The sequence below is a fragment of the Petaurus breviceps genome, unplaced genomic scaffold (genome assembly GCF_028583685.1).
Source record: "Petaurus breviceps papuanus isolate PSGF00001 unplaced genomic scaffold, PetGlider_PUasm1.0 90925, whole genome shotgun sequence".
NCBI classification, from domain to species: Eukaryota; Metazoa; Chordata; class Mammalia; order Diprotodontia; family Petauridae; genus Petaurus; species Petaurus breviceps.
This window is the reverse complement of record NW_027187380.1, coordinates 36,638,314-36,659,808: the sequence shown is the minus strand read 5'-3', so window position 1 is coordinate 36,659,808 and position 21,495 is coordinate 36,638,314. Positions and strand designations below refer to the sequence as shown.

The window sequence follows — 21,495 nt, the reverse complement described above, 5'->3', positions numbered from 1 at the left end:
CAGGTACAAATCCATAGTATATTCTGCAAAAAACTTTTATTATCAAGTGTCATTACTCCTTGAAAATTATTTTTTAAACAGATTGCTCCTTCTTCTACCCTGGGTGACACTCCTGAGCTAATGAAAGCTACAACTGTAAAAAATAATTTTCATAGTCTTAATTCTAGTATTTTGGGGGTTAACAAGTGGCAAAATCCTGTTACAAATACAATATCACAACATGGAGCCACCTGAATGTACTTGATTACTTTTTTTAAACCTGTGTAACTCTAGGCAACTCAACTAACCTCTCTTTATGTGCAAAATGAAGCAGATGGATGGCTAAGGTCCCTTTCAAACTATAAATCTAAGACCCCAGATTAAATAATAAGTAAAATACTGTGTTACAATTTGGTAAGAGTAAAATGGATATTTTCTCCATGTAAAGAATACTATTTAATTGGAAAGGTATAACCCCCTCTTTTTAGAGATCACGAGTGACTTCCCAGTCACACCTGACTGGATTTACTAAAACAGCAAGTTCACAAGAAAGATGTACTTGACAACAATCAGTTCCTGGAGACAGAGTAAGAATGGCCAAAAGAAGAAAATGCTTCTAATTAACACACCTCTTGTTGTAAGGTAACCTAAATCACATGCCACCTGATTTGGAGCCCACCATTAAGCCACCATTAAGCCCCTTTATATTTGTCTTTGTTTTTATCATAAACCCTGTAACTGCTTGTAACAACTTAAAGGCATAGTCCTGGGTAATTACGAGTTACCCAAGGCATAGTCCCCTGCTCTTTTATCTTTTCTTAAGTTAGAACTTCCCTAAATCAGTAAGCCTTGAAACAGCAGCATGTATAAGGATTATGGTACAAGCCTGTATAGAGATCATGGGGCAAGTCTATCCCATGCAAGAGACCACCCTGTTCCAGGATGCTGACCAAGCAAGGTCCCCCATACCCTTCACCCAGAACATGACCCTGACCTGTTCCATGACCCTAGCCTGTTCAGGGAATTCCACTGCCCCTGTGCCCTCCACCCTGTTCTAGGAAGGACCCTGGTCACATCATTGTACCCTTGCACCATGTTTTCCAAATTAGCCCTGAACTATGGATCCAACCAATGGCTGTTCTTGGCTTCTGTATGTCATTGCTTACACTAGCTCCCCTCCCCAATTGTGGCTTTTGTGGTTTTTGCCTTTATAAGCCTTGTCTGTACCCCAACTCAAGGCTGCCTGATTTGACTGTATACTCCGGGTAGTCGAGCACTTGGCACTTGATCAATAAATCCACACCCAAATTTACTCTACACCCAGGCCTCAACTTGCTCTTATTCTCTTTACAACATTTTTGCAGGCCCCAGCGAGATTTAGGGGATCCTGGAGGCCCTTTGGGTTTCTAGATCACCCCTTCAAGACCTCGGCTTGACTAGGCTCTCAACCACAGCTGGTAGGGGTCCCTGATCATCTCATTCTCAGAAGCCGGCACCTGGATGTTTCCAGGGCTCTGGGGTTTGACATGGGCCAGGACTAGCCTGCCTGCCTGACGCTGACTTGCCTTAATTCAACCTGAAAACGGATCCGAAAACCCTCTGGAGGTGAGTGTTTTGTAGTGTCTGTCTCTGTGTGTTTGTGAGTGTTTGGAAGTGTTAGTGTCTCTTATTTTTCTAGTCTGTCTTTTTTCTTAAGGCTCTATCCTGCCTTTCCATCTGAGGGTCTGAACACTCGTAGGGAGTAGGAGTAAGGGGAGACATACCCATAGTGTTTGCCAAGGCAGGTATAACACAGAAAAAAGAGGAGTATCCTGTCTTGTGGTGACAGCATGGGGCAGGTGTAAATCTCATTAACACTATCTAGTAGGGCCCCTCTTGGCTCTCTGAGACCAGATCCTGATCCATTGTAATCACACTTACTCCCTGGCAGACTCCAGGATGCTGGAACTTCTGCCAGTAGGTTGGTTTGGGGGGGGGGGGTAGAGAGAGGGGTGTTTAGTCACCCCAGGGCAGTCGACGTAGTCCCACTTTTCTAACTGGTCGTGGGAGTCTTGTCCCACAGATAGGTATTCCCAGAGCCCCCTTCCTCTGAGGCAAGGAGTAAATTGGAGGGGCTCTGCTCAGGGGTAAAATTCTTGTCCACCCCTCTGAGGAAAAACAGGTTTACTCTGCTCAGGGGGCAAGCCTCCCCCTCTGAGGCCCATCAGGGCTGCTCTGCTCAGGGGTAAAATTCCCATGCCCCGCCCCCCCAGGTTTATCAGGGTTTAAATCACACTGGGAAAGCCCATTTTTCTATCTCTTCTTGCATATCCTGCAGTGAGAGCACAGGGCCTGTGGTAAGAGGCAAATTTCACTCGTTTATATTTTTTGTAAGTGTAAGGGTGCATGGAGCGGTGAGAGCACAGGGCCTGTAGTGAGAGGAAGTGTAGGGGGTGCATGGGTTTCAGGTCATTTGTGCTTTCCTTATCCTATGCCTTATTTTATGGGTCCTCTATGTGGGCCTATTGTCTTTCTGCTTGGATTTTATTTGTTTGTGTTGTGTTTATTGAATGTTATATGTACAGCGGTCTGGTTGTTTGTCTAAAATTTTGTTATAAGTTACTTTTATTTTTGCCTGGCAGCCCCCACCTGTGCTCGAAGTTTGTTTAAGTTTTTTGGGGGGGGTTTGTGTGGTTTCCTACTGCCGGGTATGGGGGCTTCCACCAGTCCATCCAAAACTTCCTTGGGTAGTTATAGCACTTTTACATTCATGTCTGGCTAGCCCTCATTCAGTTCCTCGTAGCCCGGCCCCCGCCTGTTTCCAAAAAGGAGGAAGTTCAAGATGAAGGGGAAGATTCAGATCTTTTTCTGAGTCTCCTACTACCACCCCCCACATAGTTCGGGAGCCCCTCACTCCCCTCAATCTACTCCCCTGGCCTCTCCTCCACCACCACCATAGCCTCCTTCCCTGGAGCCGGCTCAGCTGGCCCCACCCCCACATCTTTTGCCTGATTCTGCTGAGGAGGAAGGTAAGCTTAGCCCTTCCCCTTCCTAATCAGGCAGGGACAAACTTTTGCTCTCAGGCTTCCTCCTCTTCCCTTTTCTGTCAGCCCCCTAGGGTCCTGGCAGCCCTGCCCATTCTTCCCATCCATCTTCTACTGCAAACACTTCCAGCACCTCTAAGAAATTTGTTCAACATCTTACTCAGGCCCTGGTGACTTCATTACATCCCACTCTCCCCACTGGCCCTCAACTCCCTTCTCACCCTCTTCCAGGACAACTACATAAATATGGGCATTCCCCCCACCTTGTTAAACCTAAGATAGATCAGTGTACAAATTGCAAAGAAGTCATTGGAGGAAGGACTGCCCTTTGAAAAGACCACTTTGCTTTTATTGTAAGGAACAAGGTAATTACATTAAGCAGTGCCCTTATAAGGCATCCACTCACCATACTTCTAAAGTTCTGTGTGGGAACAACAGGAAGACAAAGGAAGGACAGAATAAACTGCGTTTAAAATCCGCATTTTTAACTTCTGGCCAAAGTTTGGCATGCAGGGAGACTGAAAAAAAGGGAAGGAGTAAATATATGTGATATTTCTGGGGGGTGTAAATTAAAATAATTAGAACATCTGTTGTGGGCCCCACTACCACCTCTCCTGGGCTCCTGGGCACCCTGAAGCCCATACCTCTAAGCATACAAAAGACCCCCTCTCCTTCATATCCCTGGGTCCATGAACAGGCCCTGAAATTTGTAGAAAGAGGAGAAAAGCCCTGGCATTTGTTGGCCCAATTTTCCAAAATTAATTTTTGTTTGTAATAGTTGGATGGATGCTTTGGTACTGCAGTTACTGTCATGATGTTGTTGTGTTATCACAGTATTTCTCAATTTGAAAATTTTCTTTCTATTGTATGAATTAAGTGACCATCATTTAAATTTAAATTGTGTTAATAGTTCCTTTATGTTGTTTAAATTGGGTTAGTTAAAATTGGGATTGTTTGGATTTTGAGAATTACTATAACTTTTATGGGGTATTTATAATTTTTCCCTGTGGGAGTTAGGGGTTTTGGGAATTTAAATTGCCCTCTGTGTGCACTAAATTTTTGTGTTTTGAAAATTCATTTCTTTGAGGTTATGTGGGTCAAATGCAAGTAGTAATAATATTACTTAGATTTATTAAATTGTAAGATCTTTTAAGTACAGCAGACTATTTAATTTTTGTTACAACTATAAAATGGGCAAGTTTCTATGACATCAGTTATACTATTTCATCAATTTTGTTGGACCTGGTTTATGGTGTATTTCTGCCATCTGAAACATCAGGTATCCATGACCTTTACCTGTGTCTGTTGCAGCAGTTTTAAAACCTAGATTGTGTTGCATCTAAGTAATGGAGTATTTTAGCCCATCCACACTCCACTTTTGACTTTTTGGCCCCTGTGTTGTTTAAATTTTTTTCCTAGTTTTGTGTTTTCTAGGCACAGCACCCAGATGATATCTCTGACTGGGTGCCCACCACTGCCTGACACCTGTGAAATGCTTGGCCAGACCAGAGTCCATCAGCAGGCCCAAAGTACCTAGTGAGACCATAACCCCAGCTTTATGTCCTCCCTCAGCATGGTTTGGGACACTGAGACCTTCATCCCCAACCCCAAATGATCTTGGGTCCTATTTGTTTGAAGGGGGTGGGATGATGAAGGGCGTGGTGCTTGGGAGCCTATTAAATTACTGGGCCCTGCATATTAAATTTACCTGTTGGTTAAGTGTCTCTCAAACTACAGGCCAATTCATCTACAATCAGCAGCTAGCAGTGATGGTATTTGCTCGGTTCCAGTCAACTTCTTCTTCATGACCCACTGAAGCAGGGACAGTTCTACACCCCTTGTCAGCCTGAAGAAGCCATGGATGGAAGCAGATAACCCTGCCCCGTTTCCCAATTGAAATTGGGTCCCAATCCCATGAGGGAGAAATGCTAGAATTAAAAAAAAAAAAAGCTGCCCCAACTTTATTATAGGCCTGGCCCTAGTAAGCAGCGAGTCCACTGAAAACTTAAATCTCCATTTAAAAAGCAATTATATATTTATTTTGATCATTAATTGCTTGTCCTGTTATAAAAGTTTAGTAATTGTATTTTTCAAGTATCAGGATAAATTTAATTGCCTTCAAAGAAAGAAATATTTTTAGAAAGATGTTTTAGAAGGTCTTGTATGATATTTTTTGAAAGACTATGAATGGTAGACAGCTAAATAAAGCAGGTAAGAAAGTTTCAGGACAAGTGGGGTTTATCCAAGCCCTCTCCTGTTTCCAGCTAATGTCAGTTTTTGATGGTTAAATATGTTGAGAGAAGGCATGAGGAAGTTATGACAAGGCAGTGACAGTATGAGGAAGTAAAGGGAAGGCATTTTTAGAAAATTATTATCAACTGATAAAATGAGTAAAATGGCATCTTGAAGGAAAATTAATATAAACTGATTGAATTGATTGTTAGGATACCCATAAAGGAAATAGGGGAATTTGGCAAGTAATTATAAATTTGTTAGAATAGTTAAAGAAGATTAAAATTATAAAAGCAGTTAAATTAATTATTGAAAATTATCACAATATTTATGGGACTATTGATTGGCTGTTTCTTTGAGTCTACCTCCAGGTATAAATATCAAGAAAAGCTGCCCCAGTCACTCATCCATGGAGCTAAACCCTGTAACTTACAGGTGCAAAGTGAGCTGCCCCATGGTGCCACACCTGAAGATACAGGTATGAAGTGCAAAGGAAGGTCGGGGGAACAACTGATGAGCATGTGCTGAGGTAGCATTCCCGTGACTTGATTTACCCACAAGCACCCAGCACATCTTGGCGCACTGCAGACTGCAGCTTGGTATATATCTTGCCTGGAACTGACCTCCTAAAGTTAGGGAACTGTAGTTCCCTCATTATAGTTTTGTCCCTATTCTTGCTGACAAGTTTCAATAATTAAGCTCAATAATTATAATAGAATGATACTAATTTTGATACTAATTTTTTTTATTCTAAAATAGGATAGTTGTTTAACTGAAGCTTTAGAGAGGGAAATAGAATTAGATGCCTAATTAGGACTTCTTCAAATTTAAAAAATATATGCTGTTTAAATTTTGATTTTATTAATTTTTGTAATTTTAAGTTTTAAGTCTGTTTAAGATAAAGCAGAGGTTTGAATTTAGTTCTAGGAGTGTATAAGGGTATGGTCAGGGTTAAACTACTGTGTACTTGCCTTACTGTTATCATGTCATCTTTGTAACATCATAAAAGATCACTTACTGTTTTCCCTGTGTGGCCAGAGAAAACTTACTTGCTTGTCTGTGCTGTTCAGCTTATATGTTATTAAGAACTCTTGTTAAAGCTGACTGGCTAAGCATCTTGTACACATGGACTCAAGTCAGCTAAAGTCTGCCCCTCTCCTGAGCTACGGGATCCACACAAGACAGCATCAGAGGCAGACCACAGTCCCAAGAGCCCAGACCTGACCCTTGCTGAGATAGCTCCCTTCCTGGACTTTGTCAACCCTGCAGGATCTACAACTCTGCTTCCAGTGCCACCCCTCTATCATGTGTCCAAATGAACTCTAAGTTTTGTTTATATATTATTGTCTTAGTGTGTGGCCCAGATTCTTGTCAATGGTTTGACATTTTCCTGAAAAGAAGTGGGGAATGTTGTAAGGTAACCTAAATCACATGCCACCTGATTTGGAGCCCACCATTAAGCCCCTTTATATTTGTCTTTATTTTTATCATAAACCCTGTAACTGCTTGTAACAACTTAAAGGCATAGTCCTGGATAATTACGAGTTACCCAAGGCATAGTCCCCTGCTCTTTTATCTTTTCTTAAGTTAGAACTTCCCTAAATCAGTAAGCCTTGAAACAGCAGCATGTATAAGGATTATGGTACAAGCCTGTATAGAGATCATGGGGCAAGTCTATCCCATGCAAGAGACCACCCTGTTCCAGGATGCTGACCAAGCAAGGTCCCCCGTACCCTTCACCCAGAACATGACCCTGACCTGTTCCATGACCCTAGCCTGTTCAGGGAATTCCACTGCCCCTGTGCCCTCCACCCTGTTCTAGGAAGGACCCTGGTCACATCATTGTACCCTTGCACCATGTTTTCCAAATTAGCCCTGAACTATGGATCCAACCAATGGCTGTTCTTGGCTTCTGTATATCATTGCTTACACTAGCTCCCCTCCCCAATTGTGGCTTTTGTGGTTTTTGCCTTTATAAGCCTTGTCTGTACCCCAACCCAAGGCTGCCTGATTTGACTGTATACTCTGGGTAGTCGAGCACTTGATCAATAAATCCACACCCAAATTTACTCTGCACCCAGGCCTCAGCTCACTCTTATTCTCTTCACAACACTGTGAGTGATAACAGGATATAGTAGAAAAAGTATTAGATGTGGAGTCAGAGGAATTATGATAGCAAGTCATTTAAAACTCTCTGAGCCTAAGTTTTCTGCTCTGTAAAATTGGAATAATAATAATCAAACAACTTAGGACTCAGTTATTTTGGTGAGTTTACAAACCTTAAAAAGCTATATAAGTGTGAGGTTTTTATTATCTAGGAAATGTTCTATCACTAGCGTATATGAGTAGAGCTATACTGACATCAAGAAAAGCAATGATTTTTGGAATTATTAATATAATTCCAGGAAGACTAGAAACTCCTGAATCTAGGAGGAAAGAAAGTACTCTAACAACTAGGAGAATTCATTTACAAAGGTCATCCCCATCATTCATGTTTTCTTTGGTTCTCTGGAGCAAACAGTGGTTGAAGTCAAGCTTCCCCATGCTGCCGTTTACAATCCTTCTGTACAATTTCTGTAGTCAATTCAATACAATATAACAAAGCAATTTCCAAGTCCTAAATGAAAATTCATACCAACACTGTTTTGTTCATATGGACATAATAAATTGTGTGGAATGAAAAAAAATTAGGACACACGCAACTATTCCTTAATCATTCAGCAAATAATCTATTTTAACAAAAAGTATCCTTTTTGGTGTAGTACTCATGTACAGTAATGGGATTTGAATGATTTTAGAGATCTATAACAGCCATGTATATGTGTAAATTGGACTTTTTATCATAGGAGAAGGAAAGGTAATTATTTAAAGAGCATTCTTTAGTTTTTTTCTACAAAGACTTTTGGATGTGATGAGTATCCTCATCTGGACAACCTATATAAGAGTCTCCAAACTGAAGTTTGATTAAAATGATAGGGTACTTTCACCATCTTATTGATAGGCAGAGATAGTATGATAGTAAAATAGTATGATAGCTACCAGACCAAGAACCAATAGAAAATTTCCAAAACAATGGAGAAAGATTGCCATCAAATCCCTGAATATTTTTAAAGTTATATACCAAATTTATAACATTTGCCTCCTAATGTAATCTGCATTTGTGGAAGGAGTTCCCCACAATAATGAAATCACAAAATTTTTACAAAATGAAATTAAATTTTACTATGATCCTTATGATGACCTGAAAGTGTTTAACCTCTCCAGGTTTTTTTTTAACTCTGTAAATAAAAACATCTCCTTCTGTTCAACACATCTTCCTTTTACAGTAACTTGAAGATGGAGTGAATACCACAGATTTAAACATATTAAAATCTTAATAAATAATATAGTGTGCTTCTTTTGTCAGTACGTTTACATGTTAAAAGAGTTTTGGGTGCATGGTTCCTACTGTTATTTATTTTTACCATGACACTTATTACTTGCTTATAGTTCTCCTGGGAGTAGTTCCAAATAAGCCCAGTTCACGCATGGTCATAAGAAACTCCAAAGCTCCAGTATATATCTCACCCTGTGTCTGTCCATTCCTATCACCAAATTCACTCGGAAGACTAATATTCATCCAGGTAAACATTCACTTAGGTTTTTGGCTTCCTGCCCAGTCTACTGCCTGCTATCCCAAGAAGGAAGAAAAGGTACTAGCAATGGGCACCTAACTCCTAAATTCATGCCAAGTTCATGCAGGGCCTTCAAGGTAGAGATAAGGAAAAAGAAACAAGTTGATGAAGAATGCTATCAAGCAAATGGGAAAGGATAGGAAAGAAAGGGAGAAAAAAACACTGGCAGCAAATTGTGAGTGAGGAATAAGATTCAAAAAAAGTAGAAACTAATATGAGAAATTAAAGAAACATGTAGAGCATCTGTAAAGAAAGATAAATAGAAGCCCAATCCTAACAATATCAATGTTCAATATTACCTTTTTTATTTTTGTAACATAAATTCTGTTAAAACAAACATTTATTGTCTTCTATACATTACTTATTCACAGCATTCAAAAACAATGATAACAATCATTCTTGTTACATACACACATAAGACTACTTTTATAGAGGGGTAAGCAGAGTGCCTAGGAAGAAATAACCCCAAAAGGCAAATTTTACAAACAAAATCTATTAAGTAATAACATGTCATGTATATTAACACACATTGTATCTATTTAATAATGCATGAATTTTATGACTCAAGTATGTAAGCAAATAAATCCATTATCTTGGTAGGAATTAAATGAGTAACTTTATCAAAAATCAAAGCAAAATCAAGTCTGCGACATTAGCTCAATAACAGATTTTTAATAAAATGCTACAGAAATATAGCAACCATATTTCATTCATTGGACATCAACACGTGGATATGGCCTGATTTCAGTAATAGTTACATGGAAAAAAAGCCTTTAAAGGGAAGTTACTTTATAAAACATGAGCGCCTATTGGGCTATCAAAGGGGAGACTATGAGAAGTGAGAGGAATCTATGGAGAACTATAGATAATATTCTGTATATGACTGAATATAAATGGTAGACCTTCCTTCAGGTTCATAAACTAGAAGTAACATGGGCTACTGGTAGGACAAAGCAAAATTGTCTTTAATCTTTCTGCTAATTTCCCCCATTTAAATTTACTAAAATAAATCTATAAAATACTGCATTATTATAAGTATATATGATTCACATTTGAAGCAAAATAGCAGTATAATAGATGGCCAATAAGATTACCCCTGCCTTCAGAAAATCTCTACTATATAATTTCAGAATACTTGCTTAAATTGGGCATTTACTTTCATTTATAAGGCAAATATACTCACATGTGTGGGTTTTGGACTCCTGAAGGATTCAAGGTAAATCGTGCTGTAGATTTGAAAGGTGGATTTGCAAAATTCAGCTTCAGTGCTTTACGTTTACCTAGAAAATGTAAATAAGAAGTAAAATTGTGTACCATAAGTAAGGATGGACTATTTAGAGGGCATAAGACATGCTGAGGCCCAGGAAGACATGAGAAGCATTGGATGGGACAAGGAGGAGGGCAGCTGCCCCAACAAAGAGCTTATCTATGATTTCTTTTTTTTTCCCCAATTGCATCTTGTTTTCAGTTCCAAAAGCTTTCCCTCCTAGTACCCATTGAGAAGGCAAGAAAAACCCCATTAGAATATGTATAGTCATTCAAGAGGAGGGAAGTGAGGAAGGAAGGAAGGGAGGGAGGGAGGGAGGGAGGGAGGAAGGGAGGGAGGAAGGAAGGAAGGAAGGAAGGAAGGAAGGAAGGAAGGAAGGAAGGAAGGAAGGAAGGAAGGAAGGAAGGAAGGAAGGAAGGAAGGAAGGGAGGAATGGAGGGAGGGAAGAAGACAGATATACACATTCTGAATTCATCAGTTCTCTATCTGAATACACCACAGAACGAGCTCCTACAAATATTTTTACAAATACAGATCATTTGCCTCCCTCTTTTAACTCTTTGGCATACAAACCTAGTAGCCGTACCACTGGGTTAAAGATTTGATAGCTTTCTGGGCATAGTTCCAAACTGCTTTCCAGAATGGCTGGACCAGTTTATAGCTGCACCAATAATGCCTTAGTGTACTGGTTTTCCCATATCTTCTCCAGCTATTGCTATTTTCCTGTCTTGTCATCATGGACCGTTTGATGGGTGTAAGATGGTATCTCAGAGTTGTTTTAATTTGCATTCTTTTAATTATTAATGATTTTAGAGCACTTTTTCGTAGGGCTATGGATAGCTTGGGTTTGTCCTCTGAAAACTGCCTATTCATAGCCTTTGTCTATTTATTAATACGAGCCTTTATTCTTAAAAATTTGACTCAGTTCCCTATACACCCTGAAATAAGACCTTTATCAGACAAACTTACTATAAATGTTTTTTCCCCAATTTCCTGCTTCTCTTCTGATTATAGCTGTGTTGGTTTGTGTAAAAACTCTTTAATTTTATATAATCAAAATTGCACATTGTACTTTCTGTGAATCTTTCTATCTCTTGTTTGGTCATGAACTCTTCCCTTATCCGTAGATCTGATGTAATTAATCCCATTCTCTTCTAGTTTGCTTATGATATTTGTTCTTTTTGTATAAATTATGTGCCCATTTGGGGCTTAATAATGAGATGTTTATGTGCATCTATGTTATCCCCCCAATTTTTGTAGAGTAGTGAGCTCATGGCTGGAAATCTGAGGTTTATCAAACATTAAGTTACTACTAATCTATTCCACTGATCTACTTCTCTACTACTGAGTACCAAACTGTTTTGACAATTACAGTTTTGTAATATAGTTTTGAGATCAGGTATTGCTAGGCCTCCTTCTTCCCCATTATTTTTCATTATTCCCTTGATATTCTTAACCTTTTGTTCTTCCAGATGAATTTTTGCTATTATTTTTTCTATCTCTATAAAGTTGTCCTTTGATAGTCTAATTGGTATGGTTCAGAAGAACTAAATTAATCTAGGTAGCATTTCTGTTATATTGGCTCACCCTAATTCTGAGCAATAAATATTTAGATTATATTTAGATTTGACTTTATTTGTGTAAAGTGATGTCATATGAGCAACAAAATAGAGAACTAGACATTTTCTCTAACCCCCATAACCTCTCAAACCTCTCCAGAACAAATATCATGCACCAAAGATAAAATGACCAAATGACCAAAGGAAGGTAATTTGTCTCCACTGTCTAGGACACCCAGAATCCAAAAGACAGTTTTTTAAAAAATGAACTGAAGCTTACTGACCCTGAACTCACTCAGCACTTCTCCTCCAACTCTCATGCTACAGGTAGCAAGAATGGATTAGTAGATTCAAGCACCTGACAAAGAAAAACCTACCCTATACCAGGACCTTCCCCTTCCCTCTTTTCAATGAATACGGTTCCCAGCTGGAGGCTGTGTAAGTTTGCTCAGGCTACATTAGGGCTGCCTTTAGGGAACAAAAGTCTGATGCAGGACTACAACCCTGTAATGCTAGGACTGCAAAGAACTGAATTACCAGTGAAGTGAAGAACAGAGGGAGTTGGACAGGTCACCAGGTAAGGCAGGACATTTGTGTATTGAGGAGGGGGAATGGGAAGGGTTGTTGATGTGCAGAAACCCACTAAAACATGAGGGCAAGAACACAGCATCCAGCCGGTGTCAGTTCTGACCACTCAAGAATCACTTGGGGCAGAGACTTTGGTGAACCATGAATTGCTCAGCATGGGAGGAGGCTAAGACCTTTTAAGAGATCCAGTACCTAAAGTAACCACCATCAGCATGTGAATAGGGGAAAAAAGAAAAAAATTAAACAATTCAAATTACCAAAAATTTAGAGAAGAAACTCAAACTGTGAAAATATGAAAATAAATCAACAAAGAAAACACAAACAGAAGGAAATATGGTCTCCAGATCTAGTAAATAAGTTCAGGCATCTACAAATAAATACTGCAAAATGGAGAAAAGGGATTCAACACATGATGAGGCAGAGTAATCTATGGAATTAGAGAAGGTGGAATAACAACATGCTATTCTTTAGTGGTTCCAAAGAGAAATGAGGATGAAGTGGTTCCAAAGAGAAATGAGAATAAAGAAAACGAGATACCAATTGAACAAATTCATGGAACAACTCCAGAAAAAAAATTTCCAAAGTCGTAAACTCCAAGACACATGTTGGTTAAATTTAACAATTAAATTCAGAAACAACAATACAACCTATCAAAAAGAAGAACTTCAAATACAAAGAAAAGAAAACTCAAGTAACACGAGACTATTCTGCTCCCACTAGAAAAAGGAGGAGTAAATGGAATAATGTGTTCCAAAGAGTAATGGAGGTCAGGGTACAACCAAAGGTAACATTCCCTACAAATCTGAGCTTAACCACCCATGAAAAAAGATGGGACATTTGATAATAAATAAGTATTTGAAAAATTTTTAGAAAGAAAACCACAAATGAAGAGATTTGCTTTTCAAATACTTCAAAGGAAAACATAGGAGAAGTGAATAAATATAGGAGTCAAGAACTGCAACAGCAATGGAGTGAGAGCAGAGAAACCAGTAAGAAACTTTTTTTTAAATGTACAAAAGGAGAAAGAGGTGGAAGCAGAAGTTTGGTGTTAGCAATAGTGAAGAAGTGGGCCTGGGGCATTATGGACAGAACCTGGTTGACACTCTTCTTTCCAGCAAAAAAATGGATTTTTGTTACTGTGGTTGTGGTTTAAATAGAAATACATAACAAACACTGGAAAATATATGAAAGGGGAACAGAGGAGAGAAGGAGGACAGAGAGGATTTTGTAATGTGCTGGGGTCAAACTACAGGCTAGCAATTAGTGAAGGTTATTCCCCTGGTCTCAAAAACAGAAGAGCTAATAGGGGAGTGGGTAAGGAGTAGGAGGCAAAAACTGAAAAGGGGGGAGGGAAGAAGAGGGTCTTGCTTTGGTGATTGGAGGTAATTGGAACAATGCCACCTTAAAAAAGATTAAGGTAAAGTAACTTTAAAGTACTGAGGAAGGAAAATCATAACTTAAAAAAAAAACAATATTAGAGACTAAAGGAGGAAAATATAAACCTAATTCTCTTAATTTAAAATATAAATGGTCTAAACCAGGGGTGGGGAACCTGTAGCCTCGAAGCCACATGTGTCCCTCTAGCTCCTCAAGTGCGACCCTTTGATTGAATCCAAACTTCACAGAAAAAAACCCTTAATAAAAGAATTTGTTCTGTAAAACTTGAACTCAGTCAAAAGGCTGCACCCAAGGACCTAGAAGGATCCCTACTCCTGGTCTAAACAATCCAATAAAATTAAAATACAGTAACAGATTGGTAAGAAAACAAAGCACTAAAATGTTGTTTATATGAAACATTAAAAGAAAAAAAAAAACAGAAAATAAAACTGAAAGGATGGGGGAACAATTTTTTATTCATCAAGAGAATCCAAAAAGGCAGGATCTGCAATCATGCTGACAAAGGGAAAAAAAATGCTGATAGGAATCATAGTCCAAAAACTGATAACAGTAATAAACTTATACAGTCCAAATGCTTTAGTACCCACCTCATGTAAAAGAAGCACTGGAGTTATGAGAGGCCACAGAAAGACAAAGGTGACATATCCCTTTCTCAGTTTTGAATAAGTTGAAGAGAAAGATAAACAAAAGAGAAAATATGGAACTAAAGACATTTCAGGAAAAATTACAATTGAAAGACTTAGGGTGTTTTCTAAACAAGACAGCAAAAAAAATATATCTTTCTCATTACCACACAGAAATTTTACATTAAAATTAAAAACCACATTAAAGGGCATAAAGTTATTGAAAATAAATGAAAAAAAACAGAAATAATTAATACATCCCATATAGACAGAAAGACAATAAAAAGAGGACCAAAAGCAGAAGATACAGACCCAAATGGAGACTTAAGAAAGAAATCCTAAATAACAAGAAGGTAAAATGAAAAAAGAAAAAAGAACTTATATAAAGGTAATGATGGGGGGCAGAGTCAAGATGGCGGGAGTAGAAGCATGACCTCCCAGCGGCTCTGGCTTCCACCTTGCCCAATCAATGTAAAAAGGGGATTCTAAAGAAACTTTGGAGCTGCTAAACCCACAAAATGACACAGAGAAGCTAACCTCCCACTGAGGACAGCCCAGCAGGCCAACAGGAATCGGCCAGTGCAACGCTCTGGGAGCTGAGCCCAGGCCAACATGAGCTGGAGGTTTTAGCCCCAGGGCAGGCCTGACCAGCCTGAGGGACTCCAGATCAGCAGCAGCTGTGGCCCTTTCCAGAATTATCAACACAAACATGCAAAGGACAGTGAGAGGTCAGTGCAATCTGGACTTTGGGGCCCAGTAAGTGGGAGCACTGTAGTCTTTTGCCCCCGGGGCAAGAAGCTGCTGAGATACCCAGCACAGCCAGCCTGCACCACCTGGCAGCTTCAGCTCCTGGCCAGCAGAGTGCAGGGGGACCAAGCGACCAGTCTGAGGGGTACTCACTTTTATTTTAACCTGCTTGGATCTGGATTGCAGTCTAGGGTGGAGGTCCTGGATCGTGTGTCCAGCCTGCCAGAGCATGTAGAGACCTCAGAGAGGGCACCCATCTAATACCTCTGGCAGCTGAGAAAACCCCAGCATTTGGGATGAAAGCTCCCCTGCCTGGTGGCAGAGTTCTACTGTGGCAAAAAGCCCAGGGGTCAACTGACTGAGGGGCAATGTGACCAGGCAAAGGAAACAAAGCAGACAGAAGATTCCAACATTACACTCCTATTTTGGGGACAAAAAGAAGCAAAGCATGGAACAGGAAGACAGTGAAGTCAGAACTCCTGCACCAAAAGCTTCAAAGGAAAATATGAGCTGGTTACAGGCCATAGAGGACCTTAAGAAGCAGATAAAAGAAGTGGAGGAAAAATTGAGAAGAGAAATGAGAACAATGCAAGAAAATTATGAAATGAGAGTCAACAGACTGACTGAGGAAAATAACACCTTAAAAAATAGATTAACTCAAATGGCAAAAGAGTCTCAAAAAGGCAATGAGGAGAAGAATGCCTTAAAAAGCCAAATTTGCCAGATGGAAAAAGAATCTCAAAAGCTCAATGAGGAGAATCATTGCTTCAGAATTAGATTGGAGCAAATGGAAGCTAATGACTTTATGAGAAATCAAGATACTGCTAAACAGATCCAAACAAATGAAAGAATAGAAGGCAATGTGGAATATCTCATGGGAAAAACCACTAACCTGGAAAACAGATCCAGAAGAGATAATTTAAAAAATTATTGGACTACCTGAAAGCCATGATCACAGTAAGAACCTAGAAATCATCCTCCAGGAAGTTCTTAAAGAAAACTGCCCTGATCTTTTAGAACCAGAGGGCAAAACAGAGGTTGAAAAGAATCCACCAATCACCTCCTGAAAAAGATCCCAAAAAGAAAACTCCTAGGAATAGTATAGCCAGGTTCCGGAACTCCCAGATTAAGGAGAGAATATTACAAGCAGCCAGAAAGAAACAATTTGAATATTGTGGAAACACAATCAGGATAACCCAGGATCTGGCAGCCGCTACACTGAGAGACTGAAGGGCTTGGAAAATGATATTCCAGAGGTCAAGGGAGCTGGGATTAAAACCAAGAATGAATTACCCAGAAAAACTAAGTATCATGTTTCAGGGGAAAATATGGTCATTCAGTGGAATTGAGAACTTTCAAGCATTCCTGATGAAAAAACCAGAGTTGAATAGAAAATTTGACATTCAGATACAAGAAGCAAGAGAAGCATGAGAAGGTGATCTTCAGAATCTTCCTAAGACAATTCAAATGGAAGCGATAAACAGGAAGATCAATGAAAATATGGATCCACTGAAGGAGTGCTGGAGAAGAATAAAAACAACTTGTATCTGTCAATCATGAAAACATCCTATTTCTGGCTGCACTGTTCACCACAAAATGAAGTAGGCAAAATGCCAAGACAGACGCTTACATACTATTTTTTACTAAAAGATTGTGTTTTAACTGTCAATGGACAGTGGACTAAAGATTGACTATAATCAAACTTAACAGAGGACATAAAAAATTATCTTAAAAACAGAATAAAACAACCAAAATTAGAAGGAAGTTAGGAACGGCGGGCGGGGGAGGGAACTATACCAAGTTTCTTTTATTAGGTCTCATTTCTCAAATCTATGTGGTACTAAGCCAAATTTATAAAAATACAGGCCATCCCCTAATTGATAAATGATAAAGGATATGAACAGGCAGTTTTCAAAAGAATAAACTAAAACTATCAATATTCACATAAATGCACTATTGATAGAGAAATGTTAATTAAAACAACTATGAGGTACCACCTCACACCTGACAGATTAGTTAACATAACAGAAAAGGAAAATGACAAATGCTGGAAGGGATGTAGAAAAATTGTGACACTAATATACTTTTGGTGGAGTTGTAAACTGGTCCAGTAATTCTGGAGAAGAATTTGGAACTATATCCAATGGGCTATAAAACTGTTCATACCCTTTGACCCAGCAATACTAGGTCTATATCCCAAAGAGAACAAAGGAAAGGGGAAATGACCTATATGTACAAAATTGTTTACAGCAACTTTTTTGTAGTGGCAAAGAATTGGAAATTGAGGGGATGTCCATCAATTAGGGAATGGTTGAACAAGTTGTGGTATATTATTGTGATGGATTACTATTGGGGTATCAGAAATGATAAAGTAGATAATTTTAGAAAAACCTGGAAAGACTTAAATGAACTGATACAAAATGAAGTGAGAAGAAACTGTATACAATAACAGCAATACTGTAATCAATACTGATCAACTGCAAAAGACCTGCCTACTCTGATTAAGACAATGACCCAAGATGATTCCAAAGGACCCATTGATGAAAAATGCTATCTACCCCCAGAGAAAGAGAATTGATGAACTCTGAAAGCAAACTGAAGCATACTTCTTTCCACTTCATTTTTCTTGGGGGGAGGGGTTAGTTTCTTTTGCAACATGGCTAATATGGAAGTATGTCTGGCATGACTTCACATGTATAATGGATATTATATTGCTTACCATCTCAAGGACTGGGGCAGGGGTGGGTAGAAGGGAGAGAATTTAGAATTCAAAATTTTAAAAAAATATTTAAAAATTTAATGTAATTGGGAAATATAGGATAAATGTAAATAAAATATATTTAACATTAAAGCTGAATGACAAAAAAAAAGGGGGGGGAGAGGGCAGCTAGGTGGCGCAGTGAATAGAGCACCAGCCCTGGAGTCAGGACGACCTGAGTTCAAAATCCAGGCTCGGACACTTAATACAAAAACTGGCTGTGTAACCTTGGGCAAGTCACTTAACCCCAACTGCCCTCCAAAAAGCAAAAATAAATAAAGGTAATGATGAAACAACATACCAAAATTTCTGGAATGCATCTAAAGCAGTCCTCAGGGGGAAAATCATATCCTTACAAACACACTTTAACAAAATAGAAAAAGGGGATTAATTAAATGAATTTTAAAAAACTAAAAAATGTCAACAAATAAATCCAAAACAAGCACAAAAGATAAGATATTAAAATTTGGAAGAAACAGATGAATTAGAAATTTAAAAATCACAGAAATCATAAATAAAACTAAGAATTGGTTCTTTGAAAAGACTAATAAAAACTGATTTTAAAAAATCTTAATCTGATTTTTAAAAACAGTAAGAAAAAATCAATAAAATAAAGAATAAACAATGTGAAATCACAAAAAAAAAACAGAAAAAAATAAAGTGAATAATAAGAATATATTATGCAGTTGCAGGTTAACAAAATGGAGGAAACAAAATAAAAGAATTTCAAAAATATAAAATTTCCAAACTATTAGAAGGCCAGCCTGAGATCTTAAATAAACCAAATTTCAGAAGAAGAAATAGATTTCATTTTAAAACAACTACTTTAAAACAAACAAACCTCTAGTTCCTGATGTATTCTATCAAACTTCTGGAAAAAAAGTTATCAAAAACGGAGAAAAAAAATACCTTCCTATAATCCTTTCAGGAGACAAACATATAGGAATCTTCTTGATAATACCCAAACTAGGGAAAGATAAAATACATAAAATTGTAGGCAAATATCTTCAATAAACACTTAGTTCAAAAATTTTAAACAATCCAGTCTTCCATTCTTCTGCTATTCATTATCATCCTTACAGTGACCCAGATTTGGCAGTTCAACTCCCCATTCTCCCTCATTCCATACATTCAATTAGTTATTAAGTCTCACTAATTGTATCTTTATGACACCTCTCACATCCATTTCCTTTTCTCTACCTTTGTTCAGGCTCTTATCATTCCCTCCCTGGACTAATGTCTCTAAATTGGTGTGCTCCCCTTCAAGTTGTTCCTCTCTACTTTCCACAAAAGTTGTCAAAGTGGTTTTCCTAAAATAGAGCTCTGATCATGTTACATTCCTACTCAACAGGTACTGCTGAGTATTGCCTCTAAGATCAAATATGCCATTTAAAACCATTCACAGTCTGGATCCAACCTATCTTTCCAAGTCTTATTGCACATTTCTTCCCTTCACATATCTGGTCTTCTTGCTTTTTTCCCTCACACAAAACACTTCATAATTAATATTTGCCAGATAGAAAAAGAATCTCAAAAGCTCAATGAGGAAAATCATAGCTTCAGAATTAGATTGGAGCAAATGGAAGCTAATGACTTTATGAGAAATCAAGATGCTGTTAAACAGATCCAAACAAATGAATAGAAGGCAATGTGAAATCTCTCATGGGAAAAACCACTGACCTGGAAAATAGATCCAGGAGAGATAATTTAAAAATTACTGGACTACCTGAAAGCCATGACCAAAGTAAGAACCTAGAAAGCATCCTCCAGGAAGTTCTTAAAGAAAACTGCCCTGAAAACAGAGGTTGAAAGAATCCACCAATCACCTCCTGAAAAAGATCCCAAAAAGAAAACTCCTAGGAATATTATAGCCAGGTTCTGGAATTCCCAGATTAAGAAAAGAATATTACAAGCAGCCAGGAAGGAACAATTTGAATATTGTGGAAACACAATCAGAATAACCCAGGATCTGGCAGCTTCTACATTGAGGGATCGAAGGGCTTGGAATGTGATATTCCGGAGGTCAAGGGAGCTGAGATTAAAACCAAGAGTCACCTACCCAGCAAAACTGAGTATCATGTTTCAGGGGAAAATATGGTTATTCAGTGGAATAGAGGATTTTCAAGCATTCTTGCTGAAAAAACCAGAGTTGAATAGAAAATTTGACATTCAGATACAAAAAGCAAGAGAAGCATGAGAAGGTAAACAGGGAAAAGAAATCAGATAGAACTTATCAAAGTTGAACTATTAACATTCCTACATGGAAAAACAATAATTGTAACTTATGAAACTTTTCTCAATAGTTGAAGGGATTAGAAATCCCTTCTATATATCCCGTCTATATATGAGGGTATGTGAGCATATGAATACATATGTGAATGTGTGTATATATGTTTACAGGTTTACATAGATGGAGGGCACAGGACTAATTTAACAGGAAGGGATGATACTTTAAAGGTGAAATTAAGAGGTGCAAGGAATATAATGAGAGGAGATGGGGAGAGACAGATTGCGGTAAACTATCCATACAGAAGAGGCAAGGGAAAATGGTTACAATGGAGGGGAAGAATAGGAAGGCAAAAGGGAATAGGTCAACCTTATTCCCATTGAATCTGGCTTGAAGAGGGAGTGAAATACACACTAAATAGGGTATCTCACCCTCCAGGAGAATAGGGGGTGAAGGGGATGAGAGGGGGGATGATGGAAGAGAGGGCAGGCTGGGGGAGAGGGAAGTTGGAAGCACCCACTTTTGAAAATGGATGGGATCAAAGTAGAGAATAGAATAAGTGGGAGGAGGGATAGGAGGGAGGGAAACATAGTCAGTCTTTTACAATATATCTACTATGTTATTGTTTTGCATTAGCCACACATGTACAACCTATACTGAACTGCTTATCTTCCCAGTAAGGGTGGGTGACAAGGAAGGAAGGGAATGAATATGGAATTGAAAGTTTTAAAATCAAATATTCAAATATATATATATATATGTATATGTGTGTATATATATATATACACATATACTATTATTAATACCATCTTACATGTAATTGGGAAATAAGATATACAGGCACTGAGGCATAGAGATCCACTGGAAAAGTCGAAAGGGGTATGGGAGAGAGCAGATTGGAGGAGTGGATATCCTGTGGGACTGCTATTTTGGGGCAGTGGGTAGGGGAAAAACTGGGAAAAAATTTGTAACTCAAAATCTGGCAGAAACAAATGATGTAAATCAAAAGTTAATAAAGCATTAAAAAAAATAAGTCACCCCATGAATAAATGAAAAGAGTAAGGAAAAATATACCTTTCACAACCGTGAACAGGGCAAAAGTTCATGAATTCATATATAAATAAGGAATTGTATGTAATAAAGATAAGCTAGAAGCATTTCCAATAAGATCGAGGGTGAAACAAGAATATCCATTATCATCACTGTTATTCAATATTGTCCTAGAAATATTAGCTTTAGAAATAAGAAAAAAATTGAAGGAATTAGAATAGGCAAAGAAGAAACAAAGCTATCACTCAGTTGATATGATGGCATACTTAAAAGAGATTCCTAGAGAATCAAGTAAAAAATACTTGAAATAATAAAAAATTTAGGAAAATTGCAGCATATAAAATAAACCCACATAAATCATCCCCATTTC

General features: G+C 38.3%; 1 protein-coding gene across 4 annotated transcripts in view; it reads right to left on the bottom strand.

The window, feature by feature from the left end:
* MAP2K4 (mitogen-activated protein kinase kinase 4) overlaps nt 1-21,495 on the bottom strand; it is a 182,691-nt gene that overhangs the window by 71,746 nt on the left and 89,450 nt on the right. For all 4 annotated transcript variants that reach the window (XM_069076805.1, XM_069076802.1, XM_069076803.1 and 1 more), the window contains one exon: nt 10,092-10,188. In XM_069076805.1, coding sequence (XP_068932906.1) covers nt 10,092-10,188 — 97 coding nt within the window. The remainder of the gene's footprint in view (nt 1-10,091; nt 10,189-21,495) is intronic.